General features: G+C 38.3%; 2 protein-coding genes across 3 annotated transcripts; both read left to right on the plus strand.

The window, feature by feature from the left end:
* Positions 1–11,291: 11,291 nt before the first annotated feature.
* LOC113328769 (50S ribosomal protein L19, chloroplastic-like) lies at positions 11,292–16,539 on the plus strand. 2 transcript variants are annotated; one of them, XM_026575790.1, is made up of 7 exons: positions 11,292–11,421; positions 13,060–13,169; positions 15,080–15,322; positions 15,402–15,488; positions 15,557–15,690; positions 16,040–16,157; positions 16,321–16,539. In XM_026575790.1, the coding sequence occupies exons 2-6, from the start codon at positions 13,062–13,064 to the stop codon at positions 16,143–16,145; spliced, it is 678 nt and encodes a 225-aa protein (XP_026431575.1). In that variant the 5' UTR covers positions 11,292–11,421; positions 13,060–13,061; the 3' UTR covers positions 16,146–16,157; positions 16,321–16,539. The 2 variants fall into 2 exon arrangements, with proteins under 2 accessions (XP_026431575.1, XP_026431569.1); XM_026575784.1 differs by having other exon boundaries at positions 16,040–16,375.
* Positions 16,540–17,114: 575 nt separating this feature from the next.
* Positions 17,115–20,002, plus strand: LOC113305859 (probable serine/threonine-protein kinase PBL7). The gene is made up of 9 exons (XM_026554875.1): positions 17,115–17,205; positions 17,501–18,091; positions 18,220–18,243; positions 18,346–18,456; positions 18,560–18,886; positions 18,979–19,094; positions 19,185–19,445; positions 19,629–19,829; positions 19,925–20,002. The coding sequence occupies exons 1-9, from the start codon at positions 17,115–17,117 to the stop codon at positions 20,000–20,002; spliced, it is 1,800 nt and encodes a 599-aa protein (XP_026410660.1).
* The last annotated feature ends 426 nt before the right edge of the window (positions 20,003–20,428 follow it).

The following is a 20,428-nucleotide window of genomic DNA, read 5'->3' on the forward strand; positions in this document are numbered from 1 at the left end:
CTCACAAAGTGGAATAAACTCTCGTTTCGAAGATGGATGCTCGTACGAGAGAAATTTTTTTTTGAACAGACGTGCTTCTGTTAGTATTAAAATTTTGTTTATGATCTTTCATGAAAACTTTTATCTTCGAGCTTTCAGAAATCTTTAAAAATTATACTCTCGCTTCAAAGACAGATGCCCATGCGATGGAGCAAAATACTGGTCTTTTTACTACGCACCACAAAGAACTCTAAAAGGGACGCCCTTAAATCATACGCTTGAGCCTACACTATTGATGCACTATTGATAGCTGGTCTCACCTCGTTGATGCCATTATTCGTTGGGGGAAACTAGAACGGGTGGGGGACTGAATGTTACCGAGTGGCAGAGAACAATCCTGTCAGACTCTATACATTCGTCTTTGTCACCTACGGTAGAGATCGAATCCAATCCCGCAAAGGATTGTGCACGGAACAACAATCGAGATTCTTTGGACCAATCTTCGGAATTCTACTAAAACGGGTCAATTCTACCGGTCCACGCATGTTGAAGATAGTGTTTATATATATATATTGTTCAAACTTACGTGAGTTTCACGTTAAAATATGTATATATTTTTGTAAAATCAATGTTTTGATTTTGAACAACTGGTGAAAATAGACAATTATACATGGTGAAATAATGTCTGTATGTGAGTTTTCACAATTGTAGAATGGACGTCTGCCCAATTTTTGAAAAAACAGTGGATATTAAAATTCACGTGGGTTGTTTATGGTTTTATGAAAATCAAGTCATGATTTTGAATAATGAATCTTTCTCGTCTTTGCAAGTTTGAAGGAACGAGCAAGTTTTTCGAAATTCCGACGTTATAATCACTACAACTAGTGAAATTGTAAATAGGTAAGAGTTGGATTGTTACCATTTTTGTTGCGTGTTTGTTATCGGTACATCCATGACTCCATGTCTTTCGCCTCAGATAGTGGCGACTTCTGGTTACAACCACCCTTTTGGATCTTCCAGCAAACGCTCCAGAAAGAAATATGAAGTCAAAGATGAAGAATTCTGCAGATGTTCATGCCGAGGTGAATCAACATTTCAGAGACGCTGGAAAGCTGGAACTTTGTATGGCTCTCGATCATCTGGGAGTCGTCCCTTATCAGTAGAAGCACCGCCGACTTCAGAAAATGATACTATCAGCTGAAGATGAAGTCATGATTTTCGTTGATGGTGTAGATCCTGATTCAAATGTGGACGAACGATGAACTTCATCATAATTCGTCATCAAAAAATCCAGAAGTCGGTCTTTCAGTAAAAACGCTGTAGAATCTTCGTCCGATGCCGGATTTCCGCGTTCTACCCATGTATCCTCATGCCCAGAAAATTTCCAAACTTTAACAAAGAAGCTTTTTGAGTTTTGAGCATGTTTAGGATCCGAAATCGACGAAACAGTAAACTTCCAGGAGACCTTCAGAAAATTTTCAGATTGTATGTTGTCCAATGTTTCGGCCACGTCTCCTTGCTCGTTTCTTCAATTTCTTCGAATTTTGGATATGTTGTAGAGGACATTAATACGAAGAGAATAGTATATGAACCATCCCTAGATTCTTAACCAATTGCTTCCGGCTCGTCGGTTTGTACAGGACAGTGTAAAATCATCTCAGAAGAGCTTGCTGTAAAACACTCATGTTGTGTCTTTAGACCATTCACTTGTGTCTTGAACGGTTGGTGAAGGATTTTAATGTCATTGATTCGTTTGAGATCAGGACCCCTTGATTGATACATGAGCATGGTGCTTGCAGTGCCATCTTGCTTCTGTCAGTCGTAGAAACATCACTTCTGAAACCCTGGTCACGGGACCATAACTGAGGTTGCTCTCGAGATGGGATGATGTAATGATCATGGTTTCATGTCCCGGTGGTAGCATTAATTTTATGATGAATGATTAGCACCAGAGATCCCGACACTAGGACTGTGAAATTGATCGTCATAATCAATGGACCGTCAGTCCCCAGTATTTTGTTGAATATCTCTCTTTCATTTTCCCTTCTTCTGGCAGGACCTAGATAGAGGATCCGGGTTGAAAAATTGATGTAAAGACCCATGTGGTCGAAGTTGGAGGTACCTTGATGAAGGATTTAGCAAAAAGAAATGGTGGACACCGATCGACTGTGGAAGTTATGAATCCCGTCTACGAATTGCTGCTTGCATGTTGTATGCTCAAGAAGCTGTAGGAACCTCATACAACGTCGGAATCTGATGCTTGACCCCAACTTTTGAATCTAAGAGACTGAGTTGTCACATGAGAAAAGAATCACTCAATTCGAAGTTGTATAGTTCAGCCAACGAAGCGTGCACATTTTTGATTTGTAATCCCGTACAAATTTTTCATATTTCATAAACCTGACTGTAAAGGCCATATCTTTCATCTCATATGTACGATCAATGCGCCATTTTGGTATGTTGTAGAAGAGAAATAGACGAACATCTTTTGTTGAGGAAGAATTGTCTCATTCCTCACCCATTGGTACGTTTTTTCAAACCCATGGCCTGAAGTGTGTTGTATCTCATTTGTAGAGGTGATGAGAACATCTTGTAGAAGACTTTGGATTATTCCCACCAGTCGTGCCAGCTTTGGGAAGACTTTCATGTGAGCATGTTATCAGGTCTATACATCTTGATATGAATCATTGGTTCTTAGAGGAGACCGCTTCATGTGTAACACTTCAGATAATGATTAGCTGATGAAGCCCTGAGGATGTTTCTCCTGAGACCGTTGTTGGTGCTGAGACCATGATTACGCTCCAGAGATCCTTGTCGATGCTGAAATCATGGATGGTGTTCCTCTAGAGATTATTGTTGATATTGATACCATGGTTGAAGTTGCTCCAAAGACCGAAAAGGCTAGAACCATGATTATAGATATAATCTTTGCTACTTCATCCAGTGAGCCTTTTACATTCACGAACTAGTTGATGAGTTGAGCGTCCGTAATATGAAGGCGTACTGAGAGTTCAACCTGAATGCTCCTGAAAGCATCACTTTACCACGAACTTCCTTTGTCAGTGATTCGACATTGTTGCGGTAGATGGCATCAAGAGTTTTCATACTGGATGTGATTGGTGAATAGAGAAAGTTCCTCAATCATGCAGGGGCTTGTGATGTAGCGAAAACTCGTTGATGAAGTTTCACGGAATCACCTCAGGTTGCCCAATGTATATTGAAGGAGTTAGTGCCATCCATGATGTTGCATATGCTTCAGAAGTCTTATAATGGGATAATGAAGACTTATTGTTTAGTTACACTTTGATCGTGCTGGTGTTGAATCAATGTGTCATCGTCGAGATATTTGTGCTGAAGCTGTACTCTTTGATTGGGAGTACAATTTGATGGCTTTTTTAGATGCTTGAGTGTTGAAGCGTATATTCCTTAAGCATCGAATGTCTTAGGGGTTTGATTGTCTCGGCCCTGGAGTATCTTCTGTTGATTCAACATCCCTTTCGTTGCAGTAGTGGGATTCGACACTTGTGCAGACATCAGAGCTTTCTGATTTGGTGGAACACATGGACTTGCAGGAGAAACGCCCAAAGTGTTCTTTGCCATGTTTGGACGTCAGTAATGAATATTTCAGTTCTTGATTCGGAGAAACTTCAGATTCAACCACTTGGTAAAATACTAATGCGGTGAAGCTACCATTCATAACGTCTTGTAGAGTTGCTAGCATAATTAAGTCCCCATGCTAAGATAACATGTGGGGAAATAAATTACATAGACATGGAATGAGACTTGACTGAGCGCGGAACCTCTTGATGAATGTATATGCATATTTTGCAAGTTCTTGCTTCAACCTCGTCGAAATTACTCAAAGTACTCTGATGATGGAATGTCCGTCAAATCTTCTGGATTAGAACTTTCTTCGTTGGAGAGATGTGTAACCAAAGGCGCTTTATAATTACTCATCTTTTCAACATAGATCCACGCTCGTCTGAAGAACATGTCATATCCTGGATCTTCTTGATTGATTATGTGAAACTTGGTTTCTGTCGAGGTTGAACTTATGTTCACTTTGAGAATGATGTAGCCATAAGTATTTCCGAGCGCTCCTTCAAGGTCTCTGATTGAGATGGATCATGAGTATCTTCTTGTCGAGTTATGCATGTGGATTCGATGGTTTTCAGTGGAATGTTGTTGATGGAGGTGTCAGCATCGATCAACGTTCTTCCAAATTCGTTTCTTCTGAGATTGACTGTGGTAAGCAGTCCCCAGTCGTACATATCTTGGTCTGTGGATGGAGGCTCAAGAAGTATTTTCGGAATGGACTTCTTGACACGATGTGGTTCAGTACTGTGAACATGTCTCTCCTTTGTGCCTTCGAAAAATAACGCAATTCATGTTCGACCAAGGATTGTACTGCCTCTTTAATAAGTTGTTCATAGAGTGTAAAGGTTCTGACTGGGAGAGGATTATTGTGTACTCCTTCAGTCCCCAATTGAAGCTATTGTGGATCAACCTTCTCTTTGAAAATGTGATTCAAAACTCCGCAGTCGCTTGTGGGATGATTGACGAACTTGTGGAAGCAGCAGTAACGAGGACTTTCCATGTCTTCTTCAGTTGGTTATTTCTTGACATATGACAACTTGATTGCACCATCTTGGACCCAGGCATCCAGGATTTCGATCACCTCTTCAATGGAAAAAGGAAATCCAGGTGCTTCTTGATCAGGAACTCTTGTGCGTTGGTCAGAGGCTTGTCCATCTTGCTTATCCTTCCTTTGTGCTTTTGAAGGAGCTGAGGTATGCTTGCGTGTATGTTTGGATTTCCGTTTTCTTCCTTCTGTAGCAGTGTTTGTGGAAGGCTGGAGGTTTTACTTCTTCTTGATCAGACGTCTGCTACCTCGAGTGTCTCGCGGTTCTTCAGCCTTTGTAGCTTTTTTTCATTCCAGTAAAGCGGGCACAGTAGTTTCCGATCTCTTTGCCGCTTCATGAAGCTCTGAGAAGGTCTGGAAACGAAGATTTTCCAATAAAGCTCTGTAGACCGGGATCATGCCGTTGATACACAAGTCTACCAGTTGCTGCTCCGTGACGTTTGGATCATGACAATCCAGGGCCTGGACTCTGAATCTTTTCACGTAGTCATTGGGATGTTCATTGTTCCTCTGAAACATTCTTCCAAAGAGAGTAATTTTCTCTGACACAAAGAAGTACTTTCTGTAAAAGGCATTAATCATTTCTTCCGAATTGTTTATAGTTCCTGGTGCGATGTTGTTGTACCAGGTGTACGCCCTACCTGTCAAGGATTTTGAAAATTATTTGAGGCGAACAACATGGTTATATTCATGTTCACCCAAGGCTTCCAGGAACCGAGAAACATGTTCCCGAGCATTGCCTGTTCCGTCATACAAAGTGAAGGTTGGAGAGGTATAACCTTTTGGAAGAGGAATCTTTTGCGTAGAAGCAGGGTACGGAGGCTGGTGACGATGGACGTGTGGGGTTTTGTCTTTTCCACGGTTCTCCAAAAGGCGTTCCAAATCCTCCCGAGTGATGAAGTTTGATGACTCCTTCGCCGATGGATCGTCTGCAGCTTTGCGGGCTTCATCATCATCTACTGTATGAATCAGAATTACCTCAGGATCATCGTATGAGGATTTTTCCTTCTCTTTTACTTTTCCTTGGGTATTCCCTGACATTGTATCAGTGAGAGCCTTCAGTTGATTAAATAGCTCATTCTGTGTTGTAGCCATATCAGTTTAATTCTTTGCAAGAGTCTCTTGCATTTTGATGAGATCATCAATGGTAGGTAGTGGATTTCCCCTGACTTCCTCAGGGTGTCGGTCGAACAAAGGATGACCCTCCGCGTTGACGTGAGGAGGAGTAACATCACCACCGTCAGTGTTAGAGGCCGGAATCGTTTCCGGGATATCCTCGCTGTCGTTGTTGTTGTTCTTGTTGCTAGTGCTAGCGTCGTTTGCGTTGGAACCCGTGACTAACCCAGACCTAAGACCGACCATCTTGTGAAATTGTGAGATTGCAACCGAGAGAATGATCTCCCTCTGTGGTCGCCAATCTGTAGATGGGGCAAAACGATTTGCTGGTTTTCACGGGATTGAGAAGACGACCGTACGAAGGAGACTCCTTGAACAGAGCGAAATGTTAAACCTCAAACAGATGCACTGCAAGAAGGGAGTGTTTTGAATTCGAGAGATCAATCTGTAGTACTCCGTCTTAAACCAAGACAATGGCCGTTCCAGAGTAAATTCGGTCACAAGTGAGGATGGGTTGATCTGTAGGAGGGAAGCTGAGAAATGTGTGGAATCAATGGTAATCAAAGATTACGGGTGTGTTATCTATTCTGAATAAGATAAGTTCCGAATGATTGAAGTTGCTCAGTTGAGAGTAATTTCTTAATTGATGAGGTTTTGATCTCGTGTTGTCTGTGAGACGTGAGATTATTCTTCTTGTTTTCAATCATGATTCAGAGACTTATTTATATTGCTGGAATTGTAGACACCATGATCGCATGAAGTGTGACAGTTGATGGAATCAAAGAGTGGGGAAATGGAAATCGTGTTTGAAACTAGTTGCTCATCGTGCGGAGACTTGGTCGATTTTCCATCCACTACTTTGTCAACTCCTTCAACTGATTGCACGACTTGCTCACATTCCATCGTGTGTATGAACACACGTGCCGTAGACCGCCATACCAAAATCCTAGTTAATATCCCCCAAGTGACACGATTGATGTCTCGTGATAAATTAGTCAGTTGTTGACTTCATGACTTTATGGGACGATGAGTCCATGTATTTGTTGAGTTGAACATGATTTTTCAAAATGTTCTGAGACTCATGAATTGAACTTGTCTGTTGAGACAAAGGTATAATTCTCATGCTGAGGTGACCAAGTATTGCTCATTCGATGAATTGTTGAATATTGAGGGTTGAACCAATATTCCTTGGTTTGAGCAAATATTGCTCATCTGAACAAGTGTTGCTCATCTGATGAATTATTGGTAGCGTGACCAAAATAAAACATCTAATTTAGAATACTGGTAGTTGAACCGAGTATAATAAATAAAATAATGACCATGAGATCGTCGTAAAATTATTAGTGTTCGAATCTGGAATTACGATCCTGGGACTCAGAAATCCTAATTTGATCAATTGATGACCAATCGATGGTTTATTGAAAATTTAACCATGGACTGAAGGAGAGACCGGCTACATGGGATCATGGATCAACCATGTAGCGTCCATATGTTCGCGTGAGAAAATACCAAGATCTCCTGAAGAGTTGGTGAAAGGATGATCAAATGCTGGTTCAATCATTTCTCATATAATGCTCGTCTGAGCCTTAGGTGATAAAACCTAATTAATTATGAAAAGGTGAGGGACCGACCAAGGGGTCATGAAACCGTCCCTGGGTGGTCACGGGATCGACTGACGATCATTCTATGAAATTCCAAAATTATTTGGAAGAGTTTTGGACCTAATACGTGCAATTGCGCAAATTAGGTCAAATCGTGAAAATACGTGGGACCGGCTTCTTGCAATCCAAAGATCCAACCTTGGTCGGTCAAGGTAACACGCTCACGTCGCCAGGGTGTCCGTGTCTCAGTCCTAAGAATTTTGATATTTTCTGGAGTACGTTTGAGCAACCATTTGAGAAATTATGACAAAATCAGGGTTTTGCTGAAACTGAGGAAACTTCATGAAATGAAGGAAAATAATTATAAAATGAACGAATAATGAGTCCTGGGACCGCTGAAACCAATGCATGGCCGGCGGCTAGTGGCCACGGTCCCATGGTGCCTTTTCCTAATTTTATATTATTTTTCATGATTTTATGAAAATATCATGAAATCAAGGAGTTTTGTTAAAATTAAGGAGTTTCCTTAAAGTGAAAGAGTTTCCATGGGATCAAGGAAGCAAATAATATTAAAAAATAATAAAATAAGGCCGTGTGGGACCGGATGGGGCCCCGTCTCGTGCGTTTTCCCTAATTTTATATATTTTTATGTATTTTTTCCATGATTTGAAGGAATTTTCATAATTTGAGATAAATACCATGAAATCAAGGCATTTCATGGGATCAAGTAAACCTTAAAATAATAATAATAAAATAAAGGGATGTGTGGGACCGGCTAGGGCATGGCCGGCCGGCTTGGGCCCGGTCCACGGGTCTCCCTAATTTTATATTATATTTTTCATGGATTTATGAAAATACCATGAGATTAAGGAGTTTTCATGAGATTAGGATAATAATAATAAAATAATGAGGAACCATGAGGTGTGGGGCCGGCCGGGATCAAGGCATGGCCGGTTGGCCAATAATCACGGCCACACAATGTTTTTCCCAATTTTATATTATTTCCTCGGTGCGAAGGAAACACCATGAAATTGAGGAGTTTCCTCAAAACGAAGGATATTTGTTCAAATGAAAGGATTTTCATAAGATCAAGGAAAATAACAAAAAATATGATAAAATATAAAACTGGCATGGGATTGTCCACGGCACGGCCGGCCGGCCGGTGAGCCCAATCCCTCAGCGCCTTGGTCGATATTTAATTATTTATTATTTTCCTTCCTATTTTGCATAGGTTCATCGTTTCGTCGTATTTTGAAATACTCGTTCGTGCGGTGATTGTTAGTGCATCATCGTTGAGTACACTTACACCATTTGAGTCGGGCTTACTCCAAGGTAGCTCAGACGCCCGTGCGTTGAATATTTATTACTAACCCATGGAATTCTGCTGGGAAGAACCATAGATTGAAGTAACGAAATATTGCGAAAATATTTGAATATTTTCAGAAATTCAGTGGATGATCCAAGAATTTAAGAATAATTAACGGATGGCTCTATACTAGCAGAGCAAGCTGTCTAGGAGCATTAATTATTCTGACATGAGCTTGCTGGAGCTTCATATCCTTTATATAGTCAGGGAAAACTTGTTGTTTGTATCCTGAAGACGTTATCGCTCTATACCAGCAGAGCAAGCTGTCTAGGAGCCGTCAATCTCGTGATTCTATATATAAATAATTACTGAAGTGTTCAGTATTCATGAGATATGCCGTTGTCCAGCCGAGAGACTACATATGCGCATGTACTCTGAGAGAAAGTATTCTCGTTCAGAGATTCGATGAGAGACTCGTGTCTCAATACTCGCGTTTGATTGCTGGATCAGAAGTTCGTATAATTATTCGTTGAGTACACCTACACCATTTGAGTCGGGGCTTACTCCAAGGTATCTCAGACGCCCGTGCGTTGAATATTTATTACTAACCCATGGAATTCTGCTGGGAAGAACCATAGATTGAAGTAACGAAATATTGCGAAAATATTTGAATATTTTCAGAAATTCAGTGGATGAATCCAAGAATTTAAGAATAATTAATTGATGGCTCTAGACTAGCAGAGCAAGCTGTCTAGGAGCATTAATTATTCTGACATGAGATTGCTGGAGCTTCATATCCTTTATATAGTCAAGGAAAACTTGTTGTTTGTATCCTGAAGACGTTATCGCTCTATACCAGCAGAGCAAGCTGTCTAGGAGCCGTCAATCTCGTGATTCTATATAGAAATAATTACTGAAGTGTTCAGTATTCATGAGATATGCCGTTGTCCAGCCGAGAGACTACATATGCGCATGTACTCTGAGAGAAAGTATTCTCATTTAGATATTCGATGTGAGACTTGTGTCTCAATACTCGCGTTTGATTGCTGGATCAGAAGTTCGTATAATTATGGGTTTACGATTTTAGCCTTTGTCAAAAATCCACCATCTACACAGATATCATCAAGGTATTCCATATGCCGTTTTATTACCTCTTCTTCTTTGATTTTGATATTATGAGCGTTGGATTTGAATAGTTTTGATATTATGAGTTACATTTGATGTTACAAATAAGAAAATTAGGGTTTTGTGATATTAAATTTATTTTGGGATATTTCGTAATTACTCAGTTAGGGTATGATTTCGTCATTTCTTCTTGTTTCATTTGAGTATAATTTTGTATTTGTAACTGTATTGATCAATTTTTTAACTCTTGATTAAATTATGAAGTTAATTTGTTCTTAATTTAGTAGTTATTGTTCTATGCTTAGTTTTGGGTTCTGTTTAGTTTTCAATTTAGTTTATATGAACTGAGAGATTAAATTAGGGTTAGGTTTTGGTTATTTTCTTGTTTTTTATGTTATTTGCTCCTAATTCAGTTTCTGATTGGTGTAATTTTTAATTCTTGATGTAGATGATTATAAAAATGATAAATTGTTGATGCAGAATGGCTAAACCCCAGACCCAGAATGGATTTTTGTGTTACATGAGCCATACTATGAATGATCTTGAATTTCTATTGTTACTACTAAGCATAATTAATTTAAGTCTTGAATTTCTATTGTTACTACTAAACATGTGAGAGTGCTGCTCTCTGTGCTGTACATTTTGAATTTGCTTTTTGTTTCACTTAAAGAGTAAGCCGGTCCATTGGATATAATAAGAGATTGTGGACACTCAAGTCTTGATTGTATTGGAAGCTTAGTTTAAAACCGAGACTTGGATTTAAAGTTGAAATATGTGTTATAGTTTACATTGGAGTAAATTTGGGATTATGTTTTTGTTAAGTCATGAATATTGTCCGCATTTGGATTTGAGTTTACAAATATTTTTTCATATTGTTGTTGTGCCTTGAAGTGATATGTAAAGTGCCATTGATTCATTTTCTTAGTATGTCAGTACTAAGAAATTGTGAGAATTTCCTTTCTTTAGCTTTGCTGAGTAAAATTTCGAAATATCCTTGTATATATGTTCGTGTATTTGAGTATGATTTCGAAATTTTATATATGTTAGTGTTGAGAATGAATTTACTGGATGAGAACAATTGAATTTCTAGGCAGGTTGTTTGTTGTGTATCTGCTCCTTTATCTAGTACCCTGAACATGTGAGAGTGTTGATCTCTGTGCTGTACATTTCGTAAAGCAATTACTTGATTCAGTTCTTGTGGCTTGTTTAACATAAATGTATGGTTTATCATATTGGAAGTTGGAACATTTGATGTAACAGGTTCAGAAAAAATTGCCTGTCAGTTTTGTGAGATTGACAGATATAAAAAATTTCAGTGACTTAGCTGGTTAACCAAAAACAGAATGGTTTTATACAAAACCGAGTTGGAACCAAACCGAACAAAACCGAACTACCTTAATGGTTTCATTGGTTTTCATTATTGAAAAACCGAGTACTTTGGTTTCGGTTTTGATTTTGTCAAAAACCGATGAAAACCGAACCATGTGGTGCCCTACATAAGTATGCAATACCACCAACAATAGGTTATTTGTAATTGATTTGTAGTTTCGAGGTACACTAGGTTATTTATAATTGACTCGAATTGATTTTTCTGTGTATTTTTTAGGGTTTTGATGTTCAACAAGACAACAACTAACAACAACAGTCAACAGGTATGAATTAATCTGATTTTGGGTTCTTTGTTGTGTTTGATTTCGGGGGTTTTGTGACTTTGATCAATCTGATTTTGGGGTCATTTAGAATATAATTTATTGAACTATTCTATTCTAAATTATGACTTTAACTTGGAATCTAATTTCATTTTACCTGCTTTGATCTGATAGTATTCGATAAATCGAATGTCTACATTGTATTGAAGACGGTTTTGATAATCAATTGATTAAGAGAAAGAATAGATGATACAGACACAGGACAGGGTTCATATACTCTCTCGACACAATTCTCTCCTGCACTCACACGTGCTGCACACACTCATATCTTGACACCACTCACACACTCTCCATACACAATTCGTACTTATGCTATTACGCTCCCTCAAGCTCAAGGGGGCTTGAGAGAGACCTGAGATTGCACTCACACACTCTCCATACAAAGTACAGCATGACTGAACCAGTGTTATGCAGAAATCAAATCTTAGAGCTGGAACACACCTTTAGGAATCAGCAGTTGATACAGATGGAAGAAGTAGTGTGTGGCAGGCTGACATATGAGGTTGTTGTAGAAAGTAAAGCATAGGATAAGAAAATAATACCCAGATAGGAGCAGTCGCAGCGCATAAGAATGAAATAGTAGCAAAACTGAAGTAGTAGTGGCAGCTGTAGTAGAAGACAAGCCTTAAATTGTTGATGCAGCAGTGATAGGCAATGCAGTAGATGTTGAATCCTTGTCGCAGAGCTGTAACAATTCAAATAGTAGCAGTGTAGCACCATAGCCTAGATGAGTTGAGAGGACCAAAGCAGTTGACAACAGACATGCCAAGGATAGGTTATACAAATGAGGCTGGTGCAGGTATAACAACTTGTATGACATCATTAAGTGCCGCAAGCAGAGAATCTGAAGGTGGTCAGGAAAAACACTAACAATAGTAAAAACGAGCCACTGCATTCCACCGAACAATGCACAATCAATCCATAGAAGATCCTCGCATCAGATGGAAGGAATCAAATACTTGCAGTAGATACAAGGAGCAAAGCCTGAATCTGAAGTATATTGGCTGTAACCAGCTGCTACTTAAGAGAAGAATGTAAAATCTCTATAAGATATGCAACAACAAAACATGCAACTGAAAGTAGATATCATTTTCAAATGTGCACCATGCTGAAGGGATGACTACATTGCAGTGTCACACACTCTCCATACACAATTCATACTTATGCTATTATGATCAACTATTTGCAGTGTCAGGGTTTACAGTTGCTTATGAAATTATACATTGTGGAATTCCTTTGTCGGATTTATGTGTTAATTAAAATCATCAATTGTCAAGACTTTTTTATTTATTTTTCCGAGTAGCTTTGCTGGATTTAGATTCACTCCAATCTTGGTTCATAGCTTGTGCGAACTAATTTCGCTTAGAGGTACCAATCATATCCTAGATAACTGTAGGCGAAAAACTGCAGCTTGTGATAGTTGGGAATCCAGAAAAACTGTCAACAGAACTTATACATAACTTGTATATGATTGTTTTGCAGATTGTGAAATATGGGATGGTTATTTTCTTCAATGTGATAATGTGGTGTTGTTATGTAAACAGTTTGAATTTGATTCGTTAAAGTCGATTTGTCTTGCAGATATGCAGTCATTCTATAAAGGGCTCCGATGTCATCTCACATCCTCAAATGTCAGTAAAATAAGTGGTCTTCGTGGATTCATTGCTTCTGTTGGCTCTCCTTTGAAATCAGTATGTGTTTGGTAAACCCTTTTGGTAACTGTTTTGATTTTCTTTTATGAATTCATATTGATTAGTTCAAGAAATGAAGCCATGCTTTAGGAATAATGGTGACATAGAATTCTGTAATTCATTGGAATGAATTTACGTTATTAGGGTATATAGATTGTTGTCATTTACATTCACCAAATGTTAACATAACCAGTGCTATCGCAAATAACACCATGTATGTCAAGGACAGGAACCTGTGTTTAAATTCCAATCGCAAAGTTGGAATTTTCTCTTTAGCAACAACGCAGCTTACGTTTAACTCATTTTTGTATGTTGAGTTATAGCACTACTCAGAGACTGATGCTTTTGTTTTATTCTTGAATTACGACTCCATTCTGTCATTCATATAGGTGTAAGTTATGAGTGGGGTTACAAAGGCATTATCTGGATATCTTCTTTGAAGAATTTTTTTTGATCTCGCAGTGTGAGAGCAAATTTGAACTAGCACCTTTACAACCCTCAGATGTGATGTCATTAGTTCCCTATTTTTTTTTAGATTCAATACAAATATTTAATCATTTATTTTTGTAAGATACCCATGATATCCTACAATTGACCCCTAAAATTTCACAGACCTCTTAATCTATCATCGCACAATTTTGAAGGAAAGCAGACTGGAAAAAAAGTCAACAATTGTTCATTGTTAGTATCTAGAATCTAGATCATGATGAATGTGGGAAGATGTTCATTCCTATAAGTACTGCTGCATACTATGATTTTCTCTCTAAAAATACAATGAAACGAACTTTGAAACATTTCTTGTTTAAGGGATACCTTAGTGATTGTGATGGACAAAAATCACTCTAGTCCCCACAGGAAGGCCTCCTAAATTTTGCAGATCAGTAGTTTTGTTAAGTTAATTATACAAAGAACGATGTTTGATGAATTATGCTCTATACAAACCCTAGAGAGAGTGGTAGGTGGTCTTGGGAAATGTCCATGTGGGATTGGAGGACAGTGACATCTTGAGTCTGAAATTGAGAAGATTAGGGCTCCTTGTGATGTACTAAAACTTTGAAGCTAACTAATGAAGACGAAGTAAATTAGTGTTCGAGTCTGCAATCTTGTCATCCATTGCAAATAGGAACTAATTGGAATATTTGGAGACTAATGAAGTAAGCTAGTTTTTGAAATATACGTGGTTTCCATTACGAAGTCGTATACAGGTAGTAAGTAAGTTGGTTTGTGCCGGATTCAATTGTGTTTGTTGCTGATAAAATAAGGACGTAATAGGTATTTGGCAAAAATAATTATATGAATTTTTTTGGAAAGATACAAATATTATTTAAGCAATTCAGTAGATAACTGTAGTTCATAACTTGATAGCATCACATCTTCAATATCCAAGGGTGATCAAGGTGCTAGTTCAAATTTTGCTCTCGCACTGCAGGATCAAAAATTTTCCCTTTCTTTGAGGACTCAGTTAGCCCTTAGTATTTGTTTAATTTGTAAGGAGTCCTTGAAAACCGTTATAAGAAGTGCAGGGTCCTGTTTATGAACATTATCATTCGTTTCCCAGATCTAATTATTCAAAAGTGATATAAGCTAACAAATAACAATCATTAGAGGTTACATTTGATATTGAAGATCAGGCTAATAAATAGGTTCAAACTTCAAAACTTCTGATGTGAATTGTTAGCTATTTAATTTTTCTTCAGAAGTTGGTTTCCGGAGGAAGTCAGGTACTTCTCAAATATTCGCGACCAATTTGGTAATTGTGTTGTTTTGTTAACTGTTATTTAGAGAAATGAGCTGCTTTATGCCAATAATTCCAGCCGGGATCAGTTGGTGTTACTGTTGTTATGCCAGTCTTTGTCCTTAGGTAATAGATAAAAGTGTACTCTTATCTAATGTCCTTGAGTTAATTTCAGGAAACCAAATGTAGTTCCCCGTTGGAGTCCTCAGCATATCATCGCCGCAGCTGTGCATCGTCCACATGCAGAATCCATGGAGTAGGGATATCCAAATGGGGTGCATTTGGGCCTGCTTTCACTACCAGGTCCATGACAACAGATGCTCATCCCAGGGAACCGGTTTCTGGTTCCACCAATGACATAGCTCCTCCGCATATAAAATTCAAGAGGCTTGATAAAACAGCCAGACATATCATGCAGGCATGAATTTCATTGCTTCAGAGAATGTAATCTACATTTCTTATACATCGAAACATCCTAATGTTACTCTCGTTTACAGATTATTGATAAGGAACAAGTGCAGGCAGTGAAAGAGCACAGAGATTTCCCTGATATACAACCTGGTGATACCGTCCAGCTTAAAGTGGTAGGTGAAGTTTTTGCATTGTTTGAGTGATTTTGTTTTTCTTATTAACTGACCCCATCAATGAACAGGAAGTTCCAGATAACAAACGACGAGTTCAAACTCTGAAAGGCACTGTTATTGCAAGAAGGAATGCCGGGCTACATTCAACATTTAGAATAAGAAGGATGTTAGCTGGTGTTGGAGTAGAATCTGTTTACCCTCTGTAAGTATATAGTATTTATTGTTTCAGTGTTGTCAAAATTCAATACTGTGTTATTGTTTGTTTCCTTCGCAAACTGTTGCTCAACGCAAAGTCCAGCCACAGCCTGTTAATCTGATTAATTCACATAATGAGTGGGAATATGCTACAACAAATATTTAGGTGCACGCATGCACCTAGTAAATTATAAAGCATGACATTAGTTAATAAACCTTACATATTCTTGCTGATGAGCACTATTCAATCTCATAGTAGTTACAGACTCACAGTAACAAGTTTCTGGTATTATCCTTGTTTTTTCAATTGTTATGGACTCTCTCAGGAAAAACTATCTGACTTTGTGAATGAACAGATACTCTCCAAACATTAAGGAGATGAAAGTGCTGAACAAGAATAAAGCCAGGAGGGCCAAGCTTTACTATCTCAGGGATAGAAAGAATGCACTCAAGAAACAGTAACCTAATCAGAAGGTATAGTTGTTTTAAGTAGATGAACCTCTGGGAAGTTAATTAGGTTGAACAATAGCCTTATTTGTTGCAGTTATTTGAAGCTTTTGTAAACCTGCAAGCTAGTGTTACCCCTTTATTTTCTGTAATAAATTTTGTCGATGAGCTCAATATAGTGTTTTCGCAGGTTTGAACAGTTTGATTCTTCAATTTATCACATCAGGCAACAATAGCTTTTTGTATGGTTTTTCTTGTTTCTTTCGTTCTTTTTCTCTCTGCCTTTAAAGATCTTTTAGTAAACGTTGTTACATTTTTGTTAAACTGTATATGGATGTTGCTTTCCGCAACAGGGAACTTTTAGGGGCTGCTATTTTTTGTATTGGATTAAAAATTGACCTTTGGTATCTCTTCTATGGCAAAATCTTGTTCCAACATGCTCAGTAGTTTCTTGTTTTTTAGTAGAAAAAAATAAAAGAGCTGTGTGTACATGACTGTTCAATGATTGAACTTCAGTGTTAGAATTTTTGAGCATTCTGGCTTAGGGAGGTTTTGCTGTGGACTACTAGTACTACTGTGGACTTCTTGTATAGAGTGAAGACTCTAGAGGAGGGCGAGCCTACATTATATCATCCATAGCCAAATTGTTGTAACTTGGATCCGCTTGTTCGGATAGCCGCCATCGTTTTCAACTGTCTTCCTAGAACTGATTTTTAAGCCTACGTTCCAAAATGGGTGAAATATCCGCAGCCGCAGTGTATTTGAACATATCCATACAGCTATTATTTCCTTGTATCGGCAATGCCTATGCATATGTATGGACAACTAAGGTGAAAAACAAAACACTCCGACATAAATTAATCAGAATATTCAATAATGTGCCCGATGCAAACAAAGCAAAATTCTGCCTATAAATCACCCAATCTTTGTACAATAAATCCTCTCATGCCTTCCCAAAACATACAATTTCACATATATCTAAGGATGGATAAAGATTTTTCAAGGCTTCGGATTTTTATTCTTGCAGTTGTCTCTAATTTTTGCCGGTTGTGGGCTTCATCAGATGATTTATCAGGTATTTTCCCTTAATCACCATTTCTCTGTAGCTTCTACGGTATGAATGTGTGCCTATACCATGTCATGCCAACCCCTCCCAAGGTTGCTACAGGGAGTTACCGAATTACACGGGGTTACCAATCCAGTGGATCCGGTTGGGAGGATTGTTTTGGTTTGGTAACCCTCGTGTAATTTTGTGACCCCCGTAGCAGCCTTGCACTATTCATTCTCATATTGCCTTTGCTGGTAAATTCTTGTTGGAAAACATAACGTGCTCACAAATCACAATTGCTTTTCTCCATTTCTGTTTCCAGGTTGCCCGCTGAACTTCACTGCATATCCATTTTTACCTTCAGGAGAATGCATCAGAGATCCAGCAGTGAGCATAAACCTGTGGGATAGTTTTCATGCAACAACATGTTGTAAAGTTGGTCTGACAACAATATCCCAAGCCCTGGCCTTGAACGCCAACATGACAGATTCTATCTTCCTAACTCAAAAGCAATGGCAAAACTGTTCATCCGATAGTTCTTTATTCGAGAGACAACAATCAGTTTCGATCACCACTTGTGGTTTTGATAAACTCTTTTATGGAAGCAGTGGTTGTTCAAGTTTTTCTTACTCAACCTTCAAAAAGACTCATCCCCGACTATATGAAAATTTAATAGGCAATTGTACTAGTCAGTTCAGTACCTCATTCAATAACACTTGCAAGGATTGTACAAAAGCCATTACAGATACAAGAGATGAACTAATGTCCCTAACAGATGTGGATGATAAAAAGAACGTTACTGCGAAAGAGATTTGTGTGTTCCTGGTGGTTGTTGCTGCTGCAGTTGAACATATTGGCGATTTTTCTTGGATCAATGATTTCTATAGTTGTTTGCTTGCTTTGGATAGTGCAGGTAAGCTTGATATAATTGCCTATCAATATCATTGTAGTTCCATGCATTAAGTGAATTTTTATACTTGAGCAATTTCGTCGCTGAAGTACTAACGATGAGTGAACCTTGTTGTTTATTGGTGTCACCAGATGAAGGTTACTCCGGCCTCAAGTGTAAGTGCAAAATACACTGAATTGTCTATAAAATGCTTATATGGGTCCGGATAGGCCATAAGACTAACTAGAATAACATATACTGCTATTCCGATTTTTCAGATTCTACAGCTCAGGCAATATTAGCAATACTTATAGCAGCAATGGCATTGGTTTTGATTATTGTAGTTATCAAGTATGTGACAAGGAGGAGGGTTCCCAGACCTGTTAAAGGTAATTACTATCTTTCCAACTCTAGGTATCATAACAACATTGAATGGATGTCTAATTAATCACAGTTTGGGAATGTGACTAAAGCATTTTATTTGATTTACAGGGAAAGAAATGGCTGCATGGTCTGGTTTGTATAGATTCTCCAAGCACGAAATACTGAATGCCATAAACTTCAGCAGCCATAAAGTGTGCCTAGGCACTGGGAGTGCCGGCCGAGTCTACAAGGCTGTTCTTCCTAGTGGACAAATAGTTGCAATAAAACACATATACAAGAGCAATACCTCTGATACATTCACAAGGGAAGTGGAAGGTTTATCAAGAATTCGGCATCCTAATCTTGTCTGTCTCTTTGGATGCTGCGAAGAAGATGGGGAGCAGTATCTGGTTTATGAATTTTGTTCTAATGGCAATCTTGCTCAACATCTCCTAAGTATGTATAACTTAACACGAACTTAGTGATCTATAAACTCGATTCACTGACTAGTTCATGTAGTCTTATACTAAGTGCATGCTTTATTACAGGAAGGATTACTGATCTTACATGGGATAGAAGAGTAAAGATTTTGAGAGACTGCGCGATTGCATTGAAGTTCCTCCACAACAACCCTTACGGCTGTACTGTGCACAGAGATATCAAGGTAAGAAAATGAGTTCCATAATTGTTCATACATGAAGCTAAGATTCGTATTTGCGACTTTCTAAATTATCAATTTACTTTGTCCTTGCAGCTTACAAACATCCTTCTGACAGACACAATGGATCCAAAGCTTTCTGATTTTGGCTTAGCAAGGATGCTTGGGATGGAAGAAAGCAAAGTTTTCACTGATGTTAGAGGAACCTTAGGCTATATGGACCCTGAGTATATGAGCAATGCTAAACTCACTTCAGCTAGTGATGTTTATAGTTTTGGTATTGTGATCCTACAAATTTTGTCAGGAAGAAAAGTTATCGAGTTAGATATCGATGCACGGGATCAACTGACTAGAAAGGTATATACACACTGGCACACAATGTGAATTAGCATTCAATCAAATTAGTACATTTTCAGCTTGTTTTGCACTTACAACCTCAAAAGAATTTCGATTCAAATTGCGCACCATGGTACTGTATCTACTCAGAGCAGGTGTAAGATGGGCGATCAAATGTTAAGAATTCTTATACTGCTTCTGCAGGCAAAAGATGTCATAATGGCGAAGCGACCCGCAACTGAATTTGAAGATCCACGCTTGAAAGGAGACTTAGATGCGAAAGATTTCAGGTCCATTCTACATATTGCAGTTCTTTGTGTTGCTAATAAAAGCAATGGTCGTCCTACAATTGACAATATTTTACAAGAAATCGATGACGCTTGGAAGAACACACAAACTTTTAAGGTAGAATAAATGCACATATACTTGTCTTAGTTTAGAGAAAGAAATATTGTACCCGTGCTAATAACTAATATTATCTTTGTTCTTATTGTAAGCAGAACTTGAAGAACGAGAAAAACCATTCATTAGTACTATCCCAAAACACTGCGAATTCATCTGAGGTTTTTTCATTATAGAGATGCATCCATGCACATCAGTGTAAATCAATTGGTAATTAAGGCAGTTTCGAAGAAATTTCTCTACGATTTGTAGAGCAACAATTCTGCATTGACCAGGAAAATTCATGTGGTTCTCTCATGCCTCACATTAAAAGTGGAGCCCTTGAGACCCACCACCCAGGATTCATAAGGGGCCATTTTTTTTTACGTGAGATACAGAAGAATCTACGGTGAATTCTCCCGGTCAAACAACCATTTTCGTTTGTAGAAAACTACCCTTGTTGATTTCATGCTCACCTTGATTGGAGTACAATATTGATAAAGAAAAATAGAGGACAGACCTCGATTTAATTGGATTTTACTAGTTTACTTGTAAAACTTAAAAGAGATGTGGTGTTTTTTTTTTTTTTTTGAAAGGGGCAAAGATGATATAAATAAGAAAGG

This window comes from Papaver somniferum, chromosome 1 (assembly GCF_003573695.1).
Source record: "Papaver somniferum cultivar HN1 chromosome 1, ASM357369v1, whole genome shotgun sequence".
NCBI lineage: Eukaryota > Viridiplantae > Streptophyta > Magnoliopsida > Ranunculales > Papaveraceae > Papaver > Papaver somniferum.